This window comes from Taudactylus pleione, unplaced genomic scaffold (genome assembly GCF_031769625.1).
Source record: "Taudactylus pleione unplaced genomic scaffold, aTauple2 ptg000156l, whole genome shotgun sequence".
NCBI lineage: Eukaryota > Metazoa > Chordata > Amphibia > Anura > Myobatrachidae > Taudactylus > Taudactylus pleione.
In genome coordinates, this window is record NW_028284558.1 from 22,858,684 (window position 1) to 22,884,343 (window position 25,660).

The following is a 25,660-nucleotide window of genomic DNA, read 5'->3' on the forward strand; positions in this document are numbered from 1 at the left end:
GAATATACCACGGCACCCTCAGGGTAACGAATATTCATTTTACCTCCATCTCCTACACTCCTGTGTCTTACCCATTGAATTAATCCTTTACTATTGTGGATTGGACATTGTGGATATCTCTACATTGGGTGAGACCCTTATTCAACACATTATTTCCCAATATATGGATTGATATCGTTAGGGAAGTTATATTGAAGGAACTTTTCACTACCCCCATTTTACAGCAACTTGGTTATTTTACTATAACAGCCATTAGGTGCATCCATTATATGTATATGTGCATTTATGATTATTGTTTCATTGTGTATTAAATTATTCTTGTTGTCTACCAGCGTTACACTCTTTCTTTGTTCAGATTGCATTTAGTGGGTTACAGATCCCATTACGGGTAGCAGCTCAGTAGCACAACTAATTTTCACACAGAATCTATTGCGCACCTACTTTTTATTATCAATTTCGCCTACAACCTAATGTATGTTAATGTAGGACGAAACGAGTGATTGAACCGTTGTTCATTAATTGCTGTAGTGTGTACCGGCAATCATGCGATGTTTAGGGTGTCCCTGGACATCAGCACGATTGCCGGTTATCTTAAGGCGCATATCCACTACACGATAAAAATGAACGATTGAATAATTACGACACTGTTATCGTTCATTAATCATACAGTGAATATGCCAGCAACGACCAGCGATGCGCGCTCTAGCTGGTCGTTGTTGGCATCTGCCATCGCTTGAACATGCAGGCCAACCTGCAGATATCGACAGGCTTGTTCGGGGATGAGTATGGTAAGATTGGAGGGTACATGCGCTCCTTGGTTGTGTGTGTATTGGTGGGGAGAGGGAGGAGGGAGAAAAAAAAAAAAAGGGGGGGAGGTTGGAGGGAGCAGATGGCTGTGTGTTATGGTGGATGTGTTGTGGTAGAACAGAAATACTGGAGGCTGGATGGATGGTGGAAGAAACAAATACGTTTATTTGTATCTGTGTGTGCACATAGAGGGTGGTAGTTGCTCAGTAGGAGGCACAATGCTCCTGGAAGATAAATGTCTCTTAGATGGTTCATGGTAGCACACACTGCCCAGTTGTTGGTGATTTGGGGTGACAGGGCGTATCCACAGTGTGGGGAGTAGGGTCAACCCTTTCAGAGGCTCCTTGACATGCGGTCCTAACTACTGCATCCTTCCCTGCTGGACCTATGGTCGACAGACTTCTGAACTGGGATGCCCTGTTGGAGGTGATCACGGGTGCTCCCACTTTGCGGCGTCCCGCACTGGTGAGGAGAATGGGCGCTGACCTACCGGTAGGTGCCCAGGTCCGTTGGTGTGGGATCAGTTCTTCTCAAAGTCCAGTATGATGCTGCGGTGGGGGACGTGCACTGTTTCAGTGGCTCACGTCCGTGGATACAGTGCAGGTGAAACCTGTGCTGCGTGCGGTGGTGTGATGAGCATGTGCAGCGCTGTCGTTTGGCAGAGGCTGGGGCTGGTATGCGTGGGGACCAGCGTCCGGTTAAGCGCCGCTGCTGCCGTTCAGGTGCCCAGATTGGGGTGGATGTAGATGCAGGTGGGTTCAAGATGGGTAGGTGTCTGGGGGTATCCAACGTGTTTCGGCACAGGTGCCTTCTTCAAGAAGGTGTGAGATGATCAATGCTTCTGAGGTTCTTATGTAGTGCACTTCCAGGGGCGGGGGTGTGGTCAGGTGACTCAAGGGGCCAATGGTGTGTTTGAGAGATAATGCAGTGCAGGTGTGTGCAGGGATTTGAAGAATGGTGATGAGGTGCAGGTGTGTGCAGGGACTGGCTGGAGTGATGAGTGTAATCAGATTGGGCCAATGGTGTGTTTGAATGATAATGCGGTGCAGGTGTGTGCAGGGACTTGCTGAATGGTGATGAGGTGCAGGTGTGTGCAGGGGCTGATTGCGTGGTGGTTACTAATGTACAGGTTGGGGTGTCTTGTGTATGTGATTGGGATGGGTTACAGTTGTGTGTTGTGAAGTATGATGGTTTTTGGTGTATGGTGTCATCCTATGGAGTTGCAGTGGAGCAACAACTTCAGTCTTATGTTTGGGTGGTGGTTGGTTCGGGTGTGTGTTATTTGGAGATGATTGACTGGATCTCATTGTCTATGTTGAGACCGCGGGGTGTGAAAGTGTCCAGAGTGAATATCCATTTTAATTCTTCTTTATTGAGTCTTTTGGTTATGTCACCCCCTCTCCAGTTGTGAGTGATGGTCTTGATACATAGGAATTCAATGTCCTTGGGGTTACTTTGGTGTTTCTCCAGGAAATGTAGGGGAATGTTGTGGTTTTCTGATTTGTTTCTGATGCTTCTGAGGTGCTCTGCTAATCTTGTTTTAAGTGGCCTCACGGTTCTGCCTACGTACTGTAGGTTGCATGTGCATCTTAATAGGTAAACTACGTGGCTGGTGTTGCAGGAAATGTGTTCCTGTATCTTGTATGTATTACCTGTTTTGGCGGAGGTGAAAGTGGTAGTAGATTTTGTGCTTCTGTAATCTAGAGTGCGGCAATTGCTGTATATGCCGCAATGATAGAAGCCATTGTGGACGGGCTGCTTGGTAAGGGTCATTTGTTTGAGAGTAGGTGGTGGGATGTGGTTTGAGACTAATTTGCTTTTGATGTCTGGAGCTTTTCTGTATATTATCATGGGGTGTCGTGGGAGTGTGTCTGTGAGTGATTCGTCTTTTAGGAGCAGATTCCAGTGTTTCTGAATGATGTGTTTAATCAGTCCTGCACTTTAATTGTATTGTGTGATGAATGGGATGGTGTCTTGCATGTGTTTTTCTTTGTTCTTGTTGTAAGTGAGTAGTGGTCCTCTTTCTTCATTCCCTATCTTCTGTAATGTATGTTGTAGTGAGTCGGTGTTGTATTTTTTCTCTGTGAATTGTTGTTTGAGTTTTTTTCCTTGTTCATAGTAATCGGTGATATTTGTACAGTTCCGTCTTATGCGTTTAAATTGGCCCACTGGGATGTTCTGGAGCCAATTGGGGTGGTGACCACTGTCCGACAGAATGTAGCTGTTAACGTCAACTTGTTTGTGATAGGTTTTGGTGTGGATCTTATGTTCTTTGATGAAGATGTGTACGTCGAGTAAATTGACGTCGGATTGGATGTATTGGGATGTGAAGTGGAGACTCCTATCGTTGTTGTTGATGTGTGTAAGAAAATCTTTGAGGGTGTCTAGGGGTCCTTTCCAAATGCAGAATACGTTGTCTATGTACCTTGTCCAGAGGACTAGATTTGCTCCCCAGTTATGTCCCGACCAGATGTTGGATTCCTCCCAACTGCTCATAAAAAGGTTGGCATAACTGGGCGCAAATCGAGTCCCCATGGCGGTCCCTGTCTTCTGACTGTGATAGTCGCTGTCAAACCAGAAATAGTTGTGTGTTAGTATGTATTGTATTGTTTGGGGATGAGGGAGGGTGTCTGCACTGAACAACATATCGTTCAGTGTGGGCACATTATCCACTGCACAATATAAGGAACGATGTTGTAATTGTTCAGTCGTTCTACACTCGTGTAGTGGATACGCACCTTTAGTGTGTACCCAGCTTTACAAGATGGTATTTACCAACTGACCTATATTGTTACTTAGTTTTTTTTTTTTTTTTAAAGATGTGCTGGCTGTTAGGTAATTCACAAACAGAGCATATCACTAAAACCAGCTGGGCTAAGCACACTGTTCTTTAGCTCTTCATATAGTAGTCTTTATTGAAGCATTTAGTTCACCTTGTGCATCAATTAGCACAAATTATTATTTGTATAGTGCCAATATATTATACAGTGCTTTACAAAACTGTACTGAACCATTCATATCGCTCACTTATTAGAGCTTACAGTCTAAATTCTGTACCACACACCCAAACTTTATTAAGATGCATTTGTCTGATGTCAATTAATATACCAGTATATTTGTACACAATCAGAATCATCATAATCACGTTACCAAAAGAAAGAAATGTGGCTGGGCATTTTAAAATATGGAAGTGGGTATTCAGATGATTGATCCTCGTTAGTGATGAGATATTGGCAACTTATAATATTCTAAAATGTTGGGGCCTCTAACCCCCAACACCTACTAATGTATCTGCAGTATTGGGTCAATTAATTCAGCGGAAATGGTCTGAAAGTGCCAGAATAACAGTAGGAACACAGGCACCTTGCGGCCCACAACGTCACACATTCTGTCCTGCATCCGAGAGGGGTGTCCAGGACGTTTTGTGATGTTGGAGTATCGGAATTCTCATAATCAAGAATAGAATAGTCCCCCACCTTTATGTCTCTAGTAGAATTGTCCCCTACTAAATGACATTATTATGCACACCTTTACATTTGTCATGAGTTTTACAATTCTACAAGAAAATGAAAAATAGATTTAAATTAATTATTACATGAAAACAAGGGGGAAGAATAGTGTCAAAATGATTTACCATATTCTGATTGAATCATATATGCAAGCTAGCCATGTGTTTACTCCGAAACAACAAGAAGCAGAATAGCAGCTCACTGGGTCAGGGACCTATTAAATTATATACTTTATAGAATAGATTGGAAATAATAACTATAAAAGAAACAAAGTTACTTTTACAAATTACACAAATATACCAAATATTTTTATACATGTTACAAAGAATGAACATGGTTGCACCTAATAAACACCAAACATACAAATTAAAATGGTCATAAACAGTAACCATTGTTTGAATGTTTTTTTTTATTATATTTCACTTTCACTAAAATTGTATTAGATGGAAAGGAACCAGTAGTTCCCCATGTGTCCCAATTTCCCAGAATATTCCCTTTTTTTTCAACAAAAATCTTCAGTTCATACTTTTAACTCCTGTTGAATCTAAATTATTGCAACAATATTTGCCTGACGACCAGTGGCAGATTTTACCTTGGGGATGCAAAATTTGCCACCTCCAGTGAGTCCGTGCACTGACTTCACTGGCTGTGCTTCCCATTAGAAGCGCTACCTGCCAATCACACACTAGATAGGCAGTCCCATGGGAAGGTGTTTTCTCCCCCTGGGACTGCAATTAACATAGAGTGCGCTTAAAATTGGAAGCCACTCTCCTGTCTTTCCAAAAGCCCTACCCAGCTTCCAGGCGACGCAGTCCCTAGAAGCCAGTGTTTGAGCGCATGTGCCGAAACTGTGCACTACAGCTTGGACAGTCCCCCTCGACCAAGAGGGTAGGAGCCGCTGCTGCTGGAGACCTATAACTGAGAGATATTAAAAAGAAAATAAAAAATACATACACACGGATATAGTTACAGTCTTATAATAATAGGAAAAACAGAAGAGTTGCATTTTGGAGGAGTAGAAGCTAAATAGTTAAGAGCACTGACTGACACAGAGACACACTGGTGGCCCCGATTCGAATCCTGGTGTCCAATCCTTATTACCTTAAACAATTCAAGATGTCACCAGAAACCAGACTGCAAGGTCAGTTGGTAAGGAAAAGATCAACTTACCTATACTGGTTCTGGGAGATCCAGAGGCAAGGTAAGGAAAGGCAAGGTGGGCGGGGCTTAAACACGCATAGAAGATAGTGTGTGATCACATGGTTTGCGCCATGGCCCTGCTCATGTTGCTGCAGGTAAGCGCTCCTTTGCGTCTGGCAAGTCTCACTCTAAAGCAGGCAATTTGGGAGCATAGTCAACTACTGTATGCATTAATTGTATATGCTGCCTACATAAAATGAATAGATAACTAATTTTTGTTCAAAGGCGTCCCCATGTGACATTAGCATATGAGTCGGACATAAACCATTGTGTGTGGTGTTGCGGGTTTTGTGACAGGATATATGGGCCGGGACAGTGGAGATCAGTCACAGATACAAACATCTCATGTGTTTAACACAGTTTGGCTTTGTGAAAATGAAATCCAAATCTTATCAAGTCATTCCAGCCTTTGTTCTTAGTGCTTACAGCCATTTCCTGTGTGTCTGCACACAGCACTGACCAAGCATCTAACAAATGATGGTTAAATCATGATGACGAATTCCTGCTTCATCAAATATTGTTACACTGTCCACATGCAGTGTTGTTAGTGGTCAAGAGCTGTTGAGGAATGCAGTAAAAGATGTGATTAATGGTCTATGAGGACCTATATAGTTTAAACAGTGAAAAGTGAAAGTGTGAAACCATTAAAGCAGAGATCCCACACAGAAAGTTATTTCGTTTTTAAGTAGCAAGTTAAAAATCTTTTACGCATGAATCGTACAGTCATTTTTCTTTTTCGTTATTTTCCTACACATCATTACATCTTTTTCAAAACCTTGGTTGAACACAACCAATTATTTCTGCTACAGGGTCACAGCTCTGAGCTGGCCAAGTGGTGCCAGAGAACGAGGAGGGAGGATGTCACAGTGCACACACCAGGTACACAACACATTTTGTTTGGCTGCCAAACACAGACAGCAACAGTCTTTTACACATACACAGGTTCTCAAACTGCCAGCATGTCAGGCAAATGCTAAGGGGGAGGATGTGACAATGATGGAAGAGTATAGAGGGCATACCTCCCAACCATCCCGATTTCAGGGGACCGTCCCACCTTCCCACCGTCGAAAACATTTGTCTTGATTAGCAGAAGGTTGTGAAGTATTTAGCTGATGCATGCAGCAGGGACAGATACCTCCACTGTGTGCAGCAAAAAATGGGATATCTGAAGAAGGGGCACAGCCTAGCATTTCAGAAGTGCAGTTAAGCATGGCCACACCCCCAGCGTGCCACAGCCGCACCACTTGTTTTGATTCCAGTATAAAGAATGTTGGATGGTATGCAGATAAGAGGCATTATAAAGACTCTCTGCTCAGTACATCATGTGCCATGCGACTGTGGTTACCACGGAAGTCACATAACATTGGAAAATCTGAAGAATAATAACTCATTAACAGCAGTCTGAAGAAACAAACCCATAAGAAATAGTAAATATCAATCTTGCAGCCTGCCACAGCAATTTAGGTACAAGAAAAACACCAATTTTTTAATTAGATTGCAGCTTTTAATTTGTACGGGTCCTTTATTAAATGTGTAAAAAATATATTATTGCCCATAGTAACCAATCCAATTCTGGAACAGTTTGAAAAATGTCCTCTGTGTCTGTTATAATATACACGATATGCCATAACACTAATATTGTGTAGCTCTACTGCCGCAAAAAACAGCTCTGACCCGTCCAGACTTGGATACAACATGACCTCTGAAGGTGTCCTGTAGTATCTGGCACCAAGTCGTTAGCTGCAGATCATTTTAATCCTCTAAATTGCGTAGTGGGGCCTCCATGGCTTTTATTCTCGATCAGACTGAGATCTGGGGAATATGAAAGCCAAGTCCACAACTCAAACTTTGTCATGTTCCTCAAATCATTCCAGAACAAAGTTTGCAGTGTGGCAGTGCGCATGAAAGACGCATCTGCCATCAGGGAATATCATTGCCATGAAGGGGTGTACTTGGCTGCAACAACGTTTGGGTAGGTGTTATGTGTAAAAGTAATATCCACATGAATGCCAGGACTCAAGGTTTCCCAGAAGAACATTGCCCAGGGCATCACACTGCTTCTGCTGGCTTTCATTCTTCCCATAGTGCATCCTGGTGCCATCTCTTTCCCAGGTAAACAACGCACACGCAACTGGCCACCAAAGATGCTCAATGGACAAGTTTTGATGCTCACATGCCCATTTAAGGAGCATTTGGTGGTGGACAGGGGTTAGCATGGACACACTGACCGTTCCGCGGCTAAGCAGCCCCAGCAATGCACTGTGTGTTCTGACATTGACATGTGATGCAATATACAACTCCTTTCGTTCTACAGTTTATAACTGCTAAAAGATACTATCAACTTGATACTTATTTAGAAACCTACTGCAGAAACTCTTACAGTATAAAAACTAAACTCTTGCTTTTGCATTACATGTATGTGCCTAAACGATTATCATGTTTTGATATTGTATGATATGCTCTAATAATATAATTTGACAGATGTCATCTATTTGCTAACTGTTTAAATTGCAAACTTCCAAATATACCTTGGAATAGCCTCTAGCTACTGTCCGGGATATTGGCTTAACACACGTCAGCTCGGCAAATTGGTGTATTGGCGTTCTAAACGTTTGGTATGGTGATTTTTGCATGCCCATTTGTGTGAGCAATTGGTTGGCTATATGCAACATTAGGAGAGTTTATCTTTGTAACAAACTAATATTTGACAATTATAGTTTGTTGAACCGTTACAACTAGAATAATATTCGCCCGAATCCAAGCTTAGTTCAGCTTATCTTCACATCACTTATCAGTGTCACGTGCACAATCTGTTCCACTTGTCTGAGTGGTATAGTGGAAGATCTTTGTGTTGTATGTAATGTATTGTTGATTATCTATTGTTTTATTTTTTGGTATATTAAAAGTTAAGTCTTAGTATCACTAGTTTCAACTATTGATACAATATTTGAGTGCCCCCAACTAAGAGTCTTCTTTTTTCTATAATTTACATACCTTGTATCTCTCTGACTCAGGGGAGCACCGCCAACTCAAAAATTGAATCTCTCTCCATTATTGGATACTATGACCTGCATATAAGTTGGTTTGAACAGGAATGTACCATCCCATCCTATTTTAGTATATTGTATACACCAAGGATGTTCTCACTATTGTTCCTTTTCTGTTTTTTCCTGTGTGGGCTCTAAAGATACTCTTTCTTGTACCTTTCCATCATAGCCTGCATAAACTTTTGCAGCAATTTGTGCTACAGTAGCTCTTCTGTGGATCGGACCAGACAGGCTAGCCTTCCTTCTCCACGTGCATCAATGAGCCTTGGCCACCCATAACCCTGTCGCTAGTTCCTTCCTTGGACCACTTTTGGTAGGTACTAACCACTACATACCGGGAACACCCCAGAAGACCTGCCGTTTTGGAGATGCTCTGACCCAGTCATCTAGCCATCACAATTTGGCCCTTGTCAAAGTCACTCAGATCCTTACGCTTACCCATTTCTCCTGCTCCAACACATCAGCTTCAAGAAATGACTGTTTACTTGCTGCCTGATATATCCCACCCTTTGACAGGTACCATTTGTAACAAAATAATCAATGTTATTCACTTCACCTGTCAGTGGTTTTAATATTATGGCTGGTCAGTGTGTTTTTCTCTATTTGCGGTGATAATGACATCAAATACACAACCTGAGACATTCCAACAGGGTAATGTTGGATCAAATGGCCATTTTATTCATATCACTATTTGCTATAATGTCTGCCCAGTCATGCATTAACCATATTTTGCGTCTACTGTATATAACAGTTAGCTGCAGTCACCCATGACTGGTCTTCCACCAATTACCTCACTTTGGGCCATAATCAATTAGCGGTGAAAACGGACGCTTTTTGCACAAAAAAAAAAGACAAACAGGCGAAAATGGAGAGAAAAAAAATGGAGAAATTATTTTTTTTTTTCACCCAAAATTTGCACAATCGTTTTTCGCCAAAGTATGCAATTTACAAATAAAAAGGGAGTGATTTATCATTAGGGGGGTGTCCAAATAGTTCTGAAAGAATTCCCCACATTATTAGCCAAAAATAGAGATTTTGCTTTTTTTTTCTCCTGGTCTGGGATGGAGAAAACTTTTCTCCAGTTTTTCTTTTCTCAATTTTCACCGTTGGCGGAAAAAACTTTCGTTTTCGCTGCTAATTGAATACAGCCCTAAATGTCCTGCCGTTTGAGGTTCTGAAGAAGGCTTTCTCTTTGGTGTTACATCAACAATCTTGTGGTAATCTGCCAACTCTGAACAGCTGTGTGCCAGGCATCACTGCTTTACTGGTAAGATGTTAAGACTCATGCTCACAATATTAAAGCCTTTATTTTCTTATCTTTATCTTTCTTATCTTTATATGCCTAACCGTACAAACTATTTGTCCATAACTTGCGCTGATGAGGTCCAATAAGCTTGAAACAGCTGAACTGTATGTATGCAAGTTGTATAATATGCTCTATATATATTAGGCTGTATCTGGTAAATATGGTTCGTGATTCATACAAAACCTTATAAAGACCTATTTGAATCACTCTAATAACCCTTTTCCGCTTCCGCAATAACCCAGGTTATTGCCGGGTCTACCTGTGTCATGGTTCAGTGGAGAAGGGTCCCTAAAAACAACCCGGGTCCAGTGACCTGATAATCTGAACCGGGTGGTTACGTGGTGTTGCAAGTGAATGTTATTTTATAGTAGAAATATGTAAATACTTTCAGTTGGAACAAGTCTACAGCTGACAGAACCTACTTGCAGAGGCACCACCAGGAGCAGTCACTGGCATGGGGGCCCTACAAATTATATTTTATAGCCTACCTACTACACTTCTGACTATGCTCAGTAAATAGACCACTTCGATATCAAGAGGTCCAACAAAAATGACATAATGATCTTTGTACTGAAACAGATGCGTCAACATACATTTTAGCTTTGTGCGCTACAAGTTGCGTTAAACATAACAAGTGAGCGCCATGTAACTTGGTTGCACCAAACATCTGTTAATGCGTCTTTTTACACCTAAATTGCGTCTCGATGCGAATAGGATGCACAAGCATCTCCTGATTGTAATGATATGTGGCATGCCTAAATTCTGTGTGCCGGTGTATCTGCATGCGAAATGCTACGTTACAGTGTCAGCGGCTGTGACACTGTAATGTAGCATTTTGCATGCAGATACAGCAGCCGTGTACACAGAATATAGGCATGCCGCATATCATTTTAATCAGAAGCTGCTTGTGCGTCCCGTTCGTATCACTTTGCAAGGAAGACGCATTTGAAGGTAAAAAGTCGCACGAAAAGAAGCTCGGCGTCACCAAGTCACGACACGGCATGGCGGAACTAGAAGAGCTTTTTAAAGGAAGTAAGATGTATGTGGACACATCTGTAGCTGTAGGAGTGCACGATCACTGGCTGAGATCACTGGCTGTAATGACAAAAGGGGGGTGAAGAGCAACTGGCTGAGAGCCAGTCATGAGGTAAGCCACGGACTCACCAACATTTATACCATTAAGTTATTCAGAAGTACAGTATTGGCAATGCTTGACTGTGCAATGGCAGAACTGAGAGGCTATGGGAGGAACCATCTCTTGTTGACTCATCATGCCCATAACATATAACACAACTACATAGGTAAAAAGAAAATTGTGGGCAATGTCTTTTTGCAGCATTTAATAAATAATTTGTTGAAAACCGATGCTGTTATCTTAATTAATTATGGCAGCGGATCATTTATTTACACTATACAAGAGTTTGGATGTCCAGCCACACAATTGTCCCAGACTGGATGTCCTGCCATACACTAGATGCCAGCTTGGAGGCCTTCCCATACACTAGTCACCAGATTAGAAAATTGTCATACATTAGCCAAGAGACGGGAGATGATGCCATATGCTAGTTATTAGATTGCAGGTGATGCCATAAACTAGCCACCAGACTTAAGGTCCTACCATACATTAGCTGCTAAATTGGAAATCTTGCAATACACTAGTCACCAGATAAGAGAGCTTATTCTATACTAGCCACCAATCTTACACTACACTATACCCCAGATATTAGATTTACTTTGAACACTAGCAATCTGATTGGCGGTGCTGTCATTAGGTCACAGATTTCAGCTATGCCGAGGTTTGCATATTATTACATTCACCATAATGAGATCTCCATTTGTAAACCATCACCCAGTGACGACTGTATTATAATTAGGATAATGACGATTGGTACAGACACGGGGCCCTGCTTAACTGGTTGCAGGGGGCCACAATGTTTTTAATGACAGCTCTGTGTACTTACAATTCTAAATAATACAACCGCATATTGTAGCAATGCATTAGGATTAGCGTTTCCTTCTTCAAAAGCAGTATAACGGGAAAGTGGTTAAGCATGTCACTTTTTTCGCATTACTTCATTACAGTATTTGTTGAAAAGTAAAACATAATTCCTTTTTACTGCTTTATATTTGAACATGGGTTTTCCATTACCCAGGGATAGATTAAAGTATGTCAAAGAAGACAAGCATTGTGGTTGCATTTTTCTCAGGCTTCTAAAAAATGCAAAAGGTATATTGTAAAATAGCAGATCAGTAACTAGAACACACCCTTTAAATATTCACAAAAATTCTCCATCTCGCCAAGGAACTTCTTCAACAATATTATAGTCTAGGATAGATTTGGATGAGGGGTTTGATGGCGAGCAATTTACAGACATTTATACTGAACGGCACGCCAGTCGGAGCTCCCCAAACAGACAGAAACTTTAGTTGCCATATCAACAAAGTCATTTTCCTTGCTGGATTTTTCACAGTATCACAATACATCAATCTCTCCCTGCTCACTGTACCTGCTTCATCTAAATAAGGTTTACTTGTGGCACAACAGTTTATCTGTTCTCAGCCTTCTGTATCCGCAAGCCTGATAAGTGAAGGAACCAGAAACATAGGAGGGGGAGAGGGGAATTAGCATAACGGCAAAAGCCTCACTGATGTTGCACATTGATACACTTGTGTTTAGCTCTTATAGGGTCATTGTTCATCTGTTAACAATTAGATTCTACATATAAGATTGTGTATAATCCCAAATGTCATATATCCATTCACAAAACAGATTCCTTTACCCTCATATTTCCTTTAATTTAATATATGCTGTGTACCCATGAAAGCCATTTTGATATTTAAGTAGCTATTATTTGCCCAAGAACAGGTAGATTAAATTACAAGATTATTAATGTAGGATTGTTTGACTCTGCATAGGCCAATATGAAAAGGTTTAATTTCTTTAAATGCTTTATGTTGGTGTTCTACACTACACGGTTTTAAAGGGCTTAGAGTTAGACTAAACCTCCTAGGAAACGAAAGGCCTAATTCAGAGATGTATGCAAACCCGATGGTTTACGTACCTCTCTGATGGTGAGAGATCTGTGCATGTGCAGATCTGGTTCTGTGAGGTCGCTTGCCGAGCCCTGGACGCTGCAGCCTGATTGACAGGTTGCAGCGGTTTGGTTGGCTGGGCGGGGGCGGTGTCAGGCAGTGTTGCAGAAAAAGGGGGCGTCACTCATTTTCTGAGCATGCTGAAGCACTGGCTTCAGTAGTGTGAATTCCCCGGTCATCTGAGTAACCTCACGTAGATGAACCGATGCTGCGTCTTAGGGTTAGCAATAACCACATAGAAAGATATAAAAATCATCAAATAAAACATCTACGACAGGCTGACTAACAATTACCATATAAGACTAGAAAACATGTATGGTGATGGAAAGTACAACATGTAAAATGCCGAAAGGTCATAGAACATCTATGGTACTAGTGACTACTGTTACAAAGAGTAGAACATACATGTCAGCAATGAGAACTAGAACATGTATGACTGCAGTCAGAACTAAAATATGTTAACACTAATGGTGCATACACACGGTCAGATTTTTCCTTCAGATATGAACGATAACGATTTAAAAATCGTTCAGTCGTTCATATCTGAAGGAAAATCGTTCATATCTGACATGCCTGAACGATGGACGATCAACGATGCGCGTTCCCGATGGTCAGATAACGATTTCTGACATCTGATGTGTTTGCAGTCAGACTTGGACGATTCCATTCATTTTAATGCAGTCAAAAATCGTTCAATCGTTCAAATCGTTCAAAACTTTGGTAAAATCGTTCAAATCGTTCAAATCGTTTAATCGTTCAATCGTTCATCTGACAAATCTGACAAGTCTGACAAATCTGACCGTGTGTACGCTCCATAAGGTCCAGAGGATGTGAGATTTTCTGTTCTAATACACTACCAGTTTGTCTTCTGTCAGTATGCCTACTGTATGTGTGGTGCCAGTATGTACTAAAGTATGTATAAGAATGGTATCTGCAAGCAGTAGAGGATGTATGCTGCGAGAGTAGTAGAAAAGTCAGTAAGTAGGACTACAGTGAGTATAATTTCATGTATGTGCCGGTAAGTAGCAGAGCATACATGGTGCCAGTAAGTAGTAGAGTGTGTATGTGTTAGCGTTGCAACGGCATCGGCAGCTGAACTCGCCCCTCCTCGCTTCCCGATCTTGCCCCGGACTCTCAAAATTTTGTATGCAGCACTTTGGGGCAGCAAACAAAAATCTTCCATTCCGGTGGTAGTTACTCGTGCCTAATAGTTACAGTCACATTTATATCAGTAAAAAATATAGTGGGTATTATTACATGTATAGTGCCAGTGCCAATTATAGTGCATATTGTAACATTTATAGTGCCAGTGACAATAACAGTAATGTTCTAAAATAGTGCCAGTGACAATTGTAGTGCTTATAGTAACATTTCTAGTGCCAGTGACAATAGTAATGTTCTAAAATAGTGCCAGTGGCAATTATAATGCTATTCCGCCAGCAATTTGACCTCTTATGACACCAGTTATGGGTAGAACGTGGATAGCGTCAACATGGTTTCAGTGATGTTGCAGCTACTTAATACTTAAGGCAGCATTGTGGCACCGTGCTTAGCTCTACTGCTTCACAGCACTGAGGTCATGGGTTAACTTTAGTGTTGATAGTTAACCCATATGTGTGTGTCCATGTTGTAGGGAATATAAGGCCTGATTTAGAGATGGACGCTGTTTCAATGTTCCCGCAGTTGAGTAATTTTTTACTACTGCGCATGCACAAAAGTCCAGGAGACCCTTAATGCGTGCGCCAACCCAAGTGACTGATGGCGTTCTAAATTGCATACGGCATTGCTGACACTTGAGAAGGGGTTGCAATCCCTGGGTGTTTCAGACCGGAGACTGGGAGGTGACCTAAAGTGATCACAAAAAGGGGTTGTTTCATGGGCGTGTTAGGGGAGTGTCACGGGCGTGTCTTCCCTGCTGCTGTGTTCCTAATCGCTAACCCAAAGCTTCAGAAGCCACGTTTAGCTGAATAAGAGGAGAGTAACTACGGTAGACCCTAGGCTTCCACAAATGTTGATGGTGCGACTGATGTTGGTGTGTTTACAATCTCCATTGCAAATGCACAGACCGTGCAGGCTGAAAGTGGGCGTCTCACCGTTTGCACACTTCATCTCTCCGTCGAGCACAAAAGGAAGGCTGAGATTAGCATTCATATATAATGCCGAAAACCGCTATTGAGAGCGGCTGCGATCGTAGCAATACCAACCATCTCTGAATCAGGCCCATAGTCTGTAAGCTCCACTCGGGCAAGGACTGATGTAAATAAGCAAATACTGTATTCGTTGTAAAGTGCTATGTAATATGTGTGTATGCAATATAAATAAATAATGCATAAAATGTGATCCATTCCTAGGATTACACAACTAATCTACCAATCTGAAATATGCTTAAATAACTTTAATAACAAAAAAAGAAGAGTTTAACCATAATTTTGTTAAGACTAAAAGGGGTTAAGGATAAAGCAAAAATACAATTAGAGGTCAGACTTAGCTCAAAATAAATCACCTTAAGTTCTTTAGGCTTGAGAATTTTTTTTTTTGTATTTTATTTTGCATCTCTGCAAAATTATGCATTTTAAGAAGACTGCAGGCAGAGAAGTGATTGTCAGTCATGCAAATAATCACTTACTTACACTATATGCGTTTGGTTTGGATAAAGCAAATTACCATTTGAAAATAACTCAAAAAACACTCTGGGCTAAGAGCTCGCTTTATAAATCTCAGTTTGGCCACAGCAATCCTTAACCTTTATCTTCTCAATTTCCACTCAACTAGTTTTAGAGGAGTTGTGGAATTCGTTAACAAAATGAACTCATGGGTTTTCCATGTATTATTAAAAATAATTAGAAAAAGGTAATGAAAAGAAAAAAAAATTTCAGTCAGTTTAGTACATTCAGAGATGTCATCAATCCAGCTAACGCACGTGTACAAGTGTGCCAACATATGCATTTATGTTTTAAAAAGTTCCAAAACTCGACATACATGAATCTTGTAAATCCCAAAGAAACAACACTCTCATTGGTGGACATTTAAAGGTTATAAAAATTCATAAATTGTGGCACAAACAATACAGTTAATCTTTAAACTAGATCACAAAGTGTCTACAATAAAATTGGCAGCGTTTCACGGGCAGCTTGTTGCTATTTATCCCTAACAGAATAACAGACCATTTTAACTATGAAGTTGTAGTCAAGACCTATTTAATAATCAGCATATGATCACATATACATTTTCACAAATATTAAAAAAAAGATACATATATCCACAGACAAAGGGCCTGATTAAGAGATGGACGGTATTGCACAGCCGCACAGAAGCAGCCCAACAAAATGTAAATGTGGAAGGAGGTGTCTGGAGGAAAAAGACACCTCCTTGATGCAACTGAGAGATCCAAGTGCAGCGTCCATAAACGTTGTCTCAGATCACCATCGCAACCATAGGTCACAATGGTTGCCCCTTTGGTAAGGCTGTTTAAGCTGAAACTTACTGCAGCCTGGCCAGTGCATGGCACTTACGAGGCCTGGCAATCTTTGTCCACCGACGCAGACCCAAGCCTCGTGCCTCCCGAATTACGAGGGGCGACATGACTCGTTTCCAGGAACGGTGGCCAGTAACGCCCCCCAAACGCAGCAGCCTGTCAAGCAGGCTGCGGCTGGGAGACACTGCGCAGTCCTCCAACAATCGGAGATGTGTGCTAACCATCAGGTTAGTGTACATCTCGAATCAGGCCCAAAGTTCCCTTTAGAACAGGCATTGTGAATGCATTGTAAGCATTTTGGGAATTTGTTAACAAAATGAACTCATGTATTAATTAAAATTATTCGAAAAAGGTAATGAAAAGAAAATGTTTTCATTTTGTCCATTCAGAGATGTCATCAGTCCAGCTAATGCACGTGTACACAGTTTTAAAAAGTTCCAAAACTGAACAACGTGAATCTTTTAAATCCCAAAGAAACAACACTCTCATTGGTGGACATTTAAAGGTTACATAAATTCATAAATTGTGGCACAAACAATACAGTTAATCTTTAAACTAGATCACAAATTGTCCTATGTTCCCAAATACAGTAAGTACCACTCTAGGTTTGTGCCCAGCAGGCCAGAATGATAACAAATATACACAAACACTAGACGGTAGCTCATAATCTCGAATACAGGAACATAAACATATGCCAGAAAGAAATTGGTGAAGGAGTACATACCGGCTGATGTCAGGAAACTGGATTGGAAAATTAGTGACCTGGCTCTTTGGTCGGATGATCTGCTCTAGATCTTTCGGACGATGGTCTGGTATCATCTTCAGGAACTTGTTGATTGATGTTAGGAAAGACTCCATATTGAAGGCGGAGTTAAACACCACAGTGTCTGCTACTAAACTGAAAATATATGGCTGGAATTACATAGGATTCTAACTTGTATCATTTCCTGTTTTCCTTTATGTTTCCATACCGTGCAACATGACCCCATCCACCAGGTACAAATATCTCTTCTCCTGGACTTCCCACTAAATCTCTGATTACTGTCCCATCTGTTAAAAACCGTCTCATTAATTAACTAGTTCAAAATAGGTGATTCCAATCATCAATTAAGACATAAGTCCAGGGGCAGAGTTTTTTGTACCTGGTGGAAAAAGTTGTGTTGCTGGATCTGCTACTAGTTTCTGACACTGGTTAAAAAATACTCATCAAATTGTGGAAATCATTTTGTATACTTATCCATTAGATTTCAGTCTCAGTTCAACAGAAAATAGTGGCAGCGCTGAGGCACATGTATGGGACTACCATGTTTTTCTTAATCTGGCCAAATACATAGCGATAATTTTTACCCGAGCTAGCCGATTCCGACGCATTGGAACGACAGATCGTGTAAAATATGGCCAAATCCTGAGTAAATCGTGAGTCCCCACTCACGATGTGATGCGTGTACCCGCTGGTCGCACATCGCATCGTCAGATCTGCCGTCAGTAGGGCAGATCTGACAATCTAGGACCCGATGCACTGTGAAAGTCTGGATGCAGCAGAGATCCTATGAAGATTGGACACCAAATCGTGTGCAGATCGTGTGGAGATCGTGTGCAGAGCTGCCGGGGAGAGTTTCAAGGGAAATCGTACACAATGGCTGATCGTGTGCAGATCGCTATGTGTTTGGGCCCCATTAGTGATGACAAATCCTGTTTAGCAAAAGTCAATGTGACATAAAATATACATAGCAGACCTTAAATCATGAGACAGAGTTTCTACTTACAGAATATTTCACTATTTATTATTATTCTCTTTTACTTTTAAGGGACCACAAAGTTTCAGCAGTGCCGTACAAGTTATATACACACAGTTACAGTACAACATGGCACATCAGTGGTACAGTGATATAAAATGACATATCATTGGACAATACAGGGAAGCAAACTGACAAACTAAATAGGACGCTTACTAGAGACAAGGGGTGGGGGCCTCACCGTTTCTTAGCAGGTAAGTGGAGATAAGTGAAAGGAAGAGGAAGTCGGTTCAGCACTCAATGAGACTGTACCCAACGAAGGGCGAACTCAGAGTCAGGGAAGCTGGAGATAAGGGACGGGAGCACTGAAAACAAGGATAGTACTGAGGATAAGCAGGAGGGCCCTGCCTGCAAGAGGTTACATGCTAAAGAGAGGGGAAAAAGTTAGAGGGTGAACTGGGATAACTGAACAACGGAGGACGATAAGAGTGGAGATTTTGGAGGACAGGAGGTAGACTTTGATGAAGAGGCGAGTTTTGAGCAAATGTTTGGGAAGCTCACCAATAAGGAATAGGGTTAGCGTTTGGAGAAGAGTAATGGGGAGATTATCAAGAGAGTGTGTACCATTTAATTTTATACATGTATTTAGCATTCGGTACCCAGTGTTAAACAAAAATGTAATTTACCATTCACGCAGTACAACACAAGCAATAATACATTTGTACAGAGGTGATTATATAAAAGACAGGGGTCTAGGTATTAAAGCCTTGGAGAGAGATAAAGTGGATGGAGATAAAGTACCAACCAATCCATTCCTAACTCTCATTTTTCAAACACAGCAAGTGAGTTAGGAGCTGATTGGTTGGTGCTTTATCCCCATCCACTTGATCTCTCTCCAAGGCTTAGTACATAACATAAACCCCTGTATCTCATGTTGTTCTTTGTTTGCTACACTGAAAAAAAAAAATAAAAGTTGGCAGTATGAACATTATCATTAACGGTGACCCTCATAAGGAATAATGAGTTTCACTACAGGGAAACACAAGGAAACACACGTTGGGGCCCTCATAACTAGTCTCACTATACAGACACCCGCTGAAATACAAGAGGATGAGACTAGAATCGTGGTCAATGCCAGTGTCTTACCTGGCAGAAGTGGTTCAGAAACATTTAACAAAGCAGTGTTTGCTCAACAACACAAATGTGACCTGTTGCTTAGGTACAGTGAATAGACTGAGCTAACATAACGTGTAGCACCTAAATGGCAGCCTGTATGTAACATGTGCACATTTGGGAATACACATCTAAAAAGGGTGCAGTCAGCTGGGCAAAACAGTGAAATAGACAGAGCCCTTGAGAAGGTGGGAGATCAGTAGTTAAAATGCCTCTAGCAAGTTCCTTAGGGTGTGTACACACCTGAACGATATCGGCCTGATTTGGTCAATTTAGCCAAGTCGGAACGACAAATTGGGCCTATCGTGCAGTGTGTATGCCTGATTTGCGCATTCCAGCGGTCGCATGCGATATCGTGTGATTGGCTGTGCTGCACAGTCAATCTCACGATATCGCATGTGAGGCTGTACATATTAATGAAGGACGGAACAGTGATTGTTCTGTCATTCATTACATTTTTTAAGTGTGTACCGGCAATCATGCAATGTCCAGGGTGAAGACAAATCGCCCTGAACATCGGCACGATTGCCAGTCGTTTAGGTGTGTACCCAGCCTTAGTATTAAAATATAACTAAGCTTTACATAGAGAAAAACATTGCACAGGTTTAGAAACAGTCAAGATATCCAGCTACATTTTTATTGCTAGCCATTAATAACAAGATCCTTGCTCTGTTATTCTATTATAATTGCAACAATTAACACTGTGTTAGGTCCCGTAAGTCACTTACCTTCGTTAAGTGAGTTGATCATTGCTTAGCACAGTGAACAATGTGCAGACATAACACTAGTTTGTGACATGTGTAAGCCGTCATATTTTAGCTGAAATACAGCTTACATAAAGGAATATTCCTGAGTAATGCCTTAGCAGCTTGTGAAAGTCGTGTTACTTCTCTGTTAAAGGTCTAGAACATTACTTAACTCCATATGAAGCTATAACTGTTAAACTGATGCTGATATGCTTCATTGGGCATAATGGAGCAAGAGAGACGTCTTATGTTCCGGAATTTATCAAAGTGCTTCCTCACACTCCATTATACAAGATAAAGGAAGCTGACCTCTAATTTTCCCTTTTCCACCCACTGAAGCGATGGCATTCGCTGCTGTCCATCCACTGAAACACATACTACAACCATCACTAAAAGAAAGTTAAGGATTGCAGTATAAAAACAGTATAGTCATTATAAACTTTGAAAAAGAAAATAAAACTGACAGGAAAGTAAAGATTATCAAAATCACAGACACTATTAAACTACGGAACTTGCTAGAGACTACATGCACTGCGATAGGACAAACCGCTTCACGAGAATGCAATGATTAATTTGATATCAAAACTCGAATATCTGTGTGCGAATGAGTCTGTATACGAAACACAACGGAACTTGGCGTGGAAAAAAAACAGCGGCAATAGCACTTCGTTTACAGACTCAGTTGCACACAGTTATACAAGTGTTGCACATCAAATTAATCAGCGCAGTCTCGTGAAGAGGTTGGGTTGCATCTTGTGACTAAGAGGCATTTTCGGCCAAACAAAGATGTGAAATACACAGAGTTGCACAGGACCTAGCGTACCGACAAGTGCTGTTTGGCACGACTGCAGCAATAGTGTATGAGGACACATCTGTATTAAGCAGAGATTGCTGCTGGTGAGCTCACACAGGCCATCACTAATGTACTTTTACTGCGATAAAGCTTTACGTACCATGAAAGGATTTGGTTGTAGCCATATTGGAAATCTCTGTCTTGGTTTTTTCGCACAGGGTATACCAGTTGGTTTTCATGGAAATACAGGACCTTTTTCAGCTTCCCAAGGTCGGGTCGCAGAGCAATGAGTTCAGCCAGGTTAAGCACTGAGCTTGTAAACAGGACCCTGAAATGTGACAGTGACCTATTATTATCAAGCAAAAAAGCAAAACTCAACAAGTGAAGAAATACATTTAAAGTTTAAAATATTTAGTGTAATTTCTACAATTTACAGAAATAAAACTTGCCTGAAATAGCCTGCTTAAAACTCAGAAATGTACAGTTGCTGCTATTTGTCAGGGACTGATGGTCATTATTTTCTGTAACCCGTTTAGCAAACAGTTGATGGACCTGAGTTTTTCCATGGTTGCTATACTGTTTATTTTTGTGTTATACAACCTCAACAGGGTGTTTTCAGTTTTAAAGCAAGTCAGGTAAGAAAGAAACATTATTTTAAGATTCGGGAGTTTTTCTAGTACTTTGTAGTACTCAGCAGTATGACTTTATCCCCTTTGACATAGCCTTTAATGATTACTCAGCATACAAAACCATATATGGACTATATATACCTTGTTTACATGCTGTTACTTGAAACTGTAAAGCAATTAAAACTGGTAAAGCGTGGCGTGATAGAAACCAGGTATGAAAAAAAACCTGGTATTCAATTACAGTTTTAATTTACCTTAATAAAAAAATTTTACTTCCTATTATCTCTTCTGTATAGACACATTCAATAAACACTGAGCAAACAGGCAGTATAAATATATAGATACGAGCAACAAAACACTAATAGCAATCTGTTTCATAGGATTACCATGAAAGACAGGACATTGAGAGCCCCCCTGTTTCATGATAAATGTTGCATTGCTTAATACAAGCTTTGTGATGGCACAAAATCCACAAAGCCAGTGTCTCTATTGTTAATGGATGATCTGTGGGGTTTGGAGACTCTTAAAACACTTCCATTTAACACCTAGCGCTAAGGACAATGGGGAAAGTTACATTTACCCTAATGCAATGCAAGGCAGAAATATATGTCAGTTGTTATTGCGTTTGACATCAACATTAATTTTTCCCCTCTGGCCACTATTTAAGCAATTGGAACAAGGTGAGGTTTATGAAGCCACAGGGCTTATCTGCAAAGAAAGGACCTGAAGTAATGTGAATAAATAAGGGAGAGAATGATAACTCCTGACAGCTTCTGTGTCAGCACTTTCTTCCAGGAGAACAACATTTCTATGTTCACAATGGTGTAAAATGCAGAAAAACCTTAAGGTCAATTTAAATACAGTTATCTTACTGTGAAATTATAGTAGTCTTATAAAAAAAAAAAAAAAAATGTTTTTTCCATGACCTGAATTCAAGAGAAACAAGTTCTTCATACAAGAATTTGAGACAACAATAAATCTGTATCTCTGTATTCCTTCTGATTGTCAGAACGCACAAAGTTAAAATACCGTAGGTATACATTGTGGGCTACACTGAGTGCTCAGAAATACAGATCTTTGCCTGTATTCAGAGTTGGCTGCAGAGCCCCCATCCATCAGCTTGTGGAAGTAGCTATCCTCAGCTCCATCTTTGGGGAAGGACATCCATCTGAGACCAGATGGATCTATGCATACACTCAACGCTGAATGGCCCGTCGTTTCGTCTCCACAGCCACGTCATGCTTTCAGAATGCTTAGCCTACCTGTAAACATCCATTTGTACCATATATATATATATATATATATATTTATATTTATAACCTCGGATGTCCTGACTGACTAAATCATGCCCAGTCCAAACCACTGGACCTAGAAACATGAAAATCGGGGAGTATATGCCTTCCATGATATAGGTGCCCACTAAGAAGGGATTTTTCAAAATTTGACTCCAAAGAGGGTGAAAAGGACCAAAATTTCCTCCCCCTGTGCAATGTCCTGCCTGGCTGTCTCATCATGGCTGCAGCACATGTCATATTCATACACCAACTGTCATCCCAAGTGCTGCCAAACATCACTGGCAGCTGGTGTGGCTCCCCTATTTGAATAGCCAGGGAAGGTTTTGGGGGTAAAGATGTAGGGTTATGGTGTAAGGGTACCGTATTGGTAGCAGGGTTAGGGGATAAGTGTACAGTATTGGGTTAAGAGTTGAGGGATAAGGACACAGTATTGGGTGCAGGGTTATGAGTATAAGGACACAGTATTGGGTGCAGGGTTAGGTGGGTAAGCATATAGTAGTGGGTTCAGGGTTAGGGGGTAAGTGTACGTTATGGAGTGTAGTGTTAGGGACACTTACTATGGTGTGAGGGAGGGGCTGTATTTCTACACAGGTAAGGGAGGGGAATGTCGAATGTGTTACAACATGGGCGAGGAAGGGAAATGTGTTACTACAGAGTTGAGCGAGGATCATTTCTTACTACAGAGGTGAGGGAGTGGAATGTGTTAGTACACAGGTGAGGGAAGTTAATGTCTTACTATAACAGTGATGCATTACTATAGAGGTGAATGATTAATGTGTTACTGGAGAGGTGAGATGGAAATGGAAACAGTAAATATCTAAGTACTACCCGGGTGAAACCAGGTGCATCTGCTAGTTCAGTCATTAGTGGAAATGCGGTTGAGATGAATACAACTCTAAATTGTCCATAAGGAGACTTATATGCAACTTTAAATCACAGCCTATATTCCAAAGATAATTAAAAAGTCCATAACAAGCTATTTAATGGGGTTGATCTAATATTAAGTAAAATGCAAACCATCACTTCACACAAGAAACAAGTACATCTTTAGTTCCTAGTGAATTGACAGGGTACAAGCTTCTAAAATACGTTCAGGAGACAAAAGGGCTGCCTTCATTGCGTGCGGCCCATGGGCACATGTTAAGCTTTACGTTCAGGAATGCAAAACACAGGGAGGCGCTGTCCCTCAGAGCTTGCAATCGCTGATCATGAATAAAACATAACAAATTTCATCTTTGGGACAAGAAACCTAATTTAATTAGAAGGGTCTAGACAAGGCTTAACATTTATGTATGGTTAATTAATAACTCACACTGTTCAATAAAATATGACAAAATATAGGGGGAGATTTATCAAATCTTGGAGAGATAAAGTGCAACCAATCAGCTTCTTTTACAGCACATCCTGTAAAATGACATTTATACCCCTTTTACACCGGAGCTAAAACCCGGGTTATTGCAGGGTTAACCTGGGGAGCTCCCTGGTGTAAAAGGGGAGAGGGTTGGATCGCTGGGTCGAGTGACCCGGAAATCCAACCCAGGTAAATAGCAGGGTTTAACACGGGCGTAGCCCGTGAAACCCTGCTGTGAGAACAGCGCACTCCGGGTCACGATGACTTGGAGTGCGCTGCTATCCGGCCGATTTGTACGGCTTCAGTGGCGCTTGGAGATGACGTCATCTCCAAGCGTCCACTTTCACGCCGGGAAAGCCGGGTCTATGCAGACCCGACTCCGGTGCGAGCGGCTCCGACTCGGCGCTGGCTAAATTCCGGGTCTGATCCGAATAGGAACTCTGTTCCAACTCAGGGGCAGACCCGGAATTTTGGTGGAAAAGGGATATTAGAAGCCGACTGCTCGGTATGGGCAACTTCTCAATTTTATCGCTCTCCAAAATGGTGTTCAACTTTAGTATTGTGTACCCACCTTGGAGGCTCCGATGGTCCAGCGCTGCTCTCCACTATCCTACTAAAGTAGGCCTGTTTCAAACCTATAATGGTGTTGTTGATGCCCCTCACTCATAAATGTCACAATTGCATTGCCAAATCAATAATACAGTTGCTTGTCTGAATCAGGTAATTGTTAACAGAATAGAGATGGCCTCTGGATATCTCAGGAGAACAACAGTTAGGGGAAACCTTAAATAGTGATAAGAAATTGAATACCCATATTAACGTTATATCCCTTTCCCTCTGCTCTGTGTAGGAAGGCACAGTCGGAACTTTGGCTCAGACAGCTACATGTTTTCACACTGAAATTTCAAGAAAAGTGTTCTGAAAGAATAGTACTAATTCCAGATAGCAGCCACTTGGCTGGAAATCTAACAAGCCAGCTAACATGTTCAAAGCATCACAGGGCACGTGGGCTTGTATTATGCACAGGTCTCTATGCAAGAAACAGCATATAGTTGTACTAGATATTCTAAGTTACAAAACCTTCAATACACGTGACATTAATGCATGTATAATACACTAGTGATATTCAAATATAAGCTGTGTCTATAGAAACAGTAAGATCTGTCATATGACTAATCTCTTATGTTTTATAAAAAATTACCATGAATCCCCTAGCAGTGGTTCCGATGCTTGAGCACAGGTGGGTAAATCAAATTGAATGGGGTACTAATTAATCAACCTGTGCTCAAGCATGGATATTCTTAGAACCTGGCCTGTTAGGGTGCCTTGAGAAGAAAGTTTGGGAACCACTGCCCTACACGAAAATAACTAGCTAGGTGAAATCATCTTGAATAAAGGTCATTGAGTCTGCAGTCAATTATACAGTAACATAATTTCTTGTTGACATCTAATCATTCTTTTACTTGCTGACTCTCTCTGAGAAAGAACCCAGCAAATATG

The 25,660-nt window shown here is 41.1% G+C and overlaps 1 protein-coding gene across 13 annotated transcripts in view; it reads right to left on the reverse strand.

The window, feature by feature from the left end:
• QTMAN (queuosine-tRNA mannosyltransferase) overlaps positions 1–25,660 on the reverse strand; it is a 326,625-nt gene that overhangs the window by 186,566 nt on the left and 114,399 nt on the right. For 12 of the 13 annotated variants that reach the window (XM_088474929.1, XM_088474924.1, XM_088474925.1 and 9 more), the window contains 2 exons: positions 21,046–21,213; positions 17,162–17,335 (listed from right to left, as the gene is read on the reverse strand). In XM_088474929.1, the coding sequence (XP_088331055.1) occupies positions 17,162–17,335; positions 21,046–21,213 (342 nt within the window). The remainder of the gene's footprint in view (positions 1–17,161; positions 17,336–21,045; positions 21,214–25,660) is intronic. The other variant, XM_088474928.1, reaches the window with a different exon arrangement.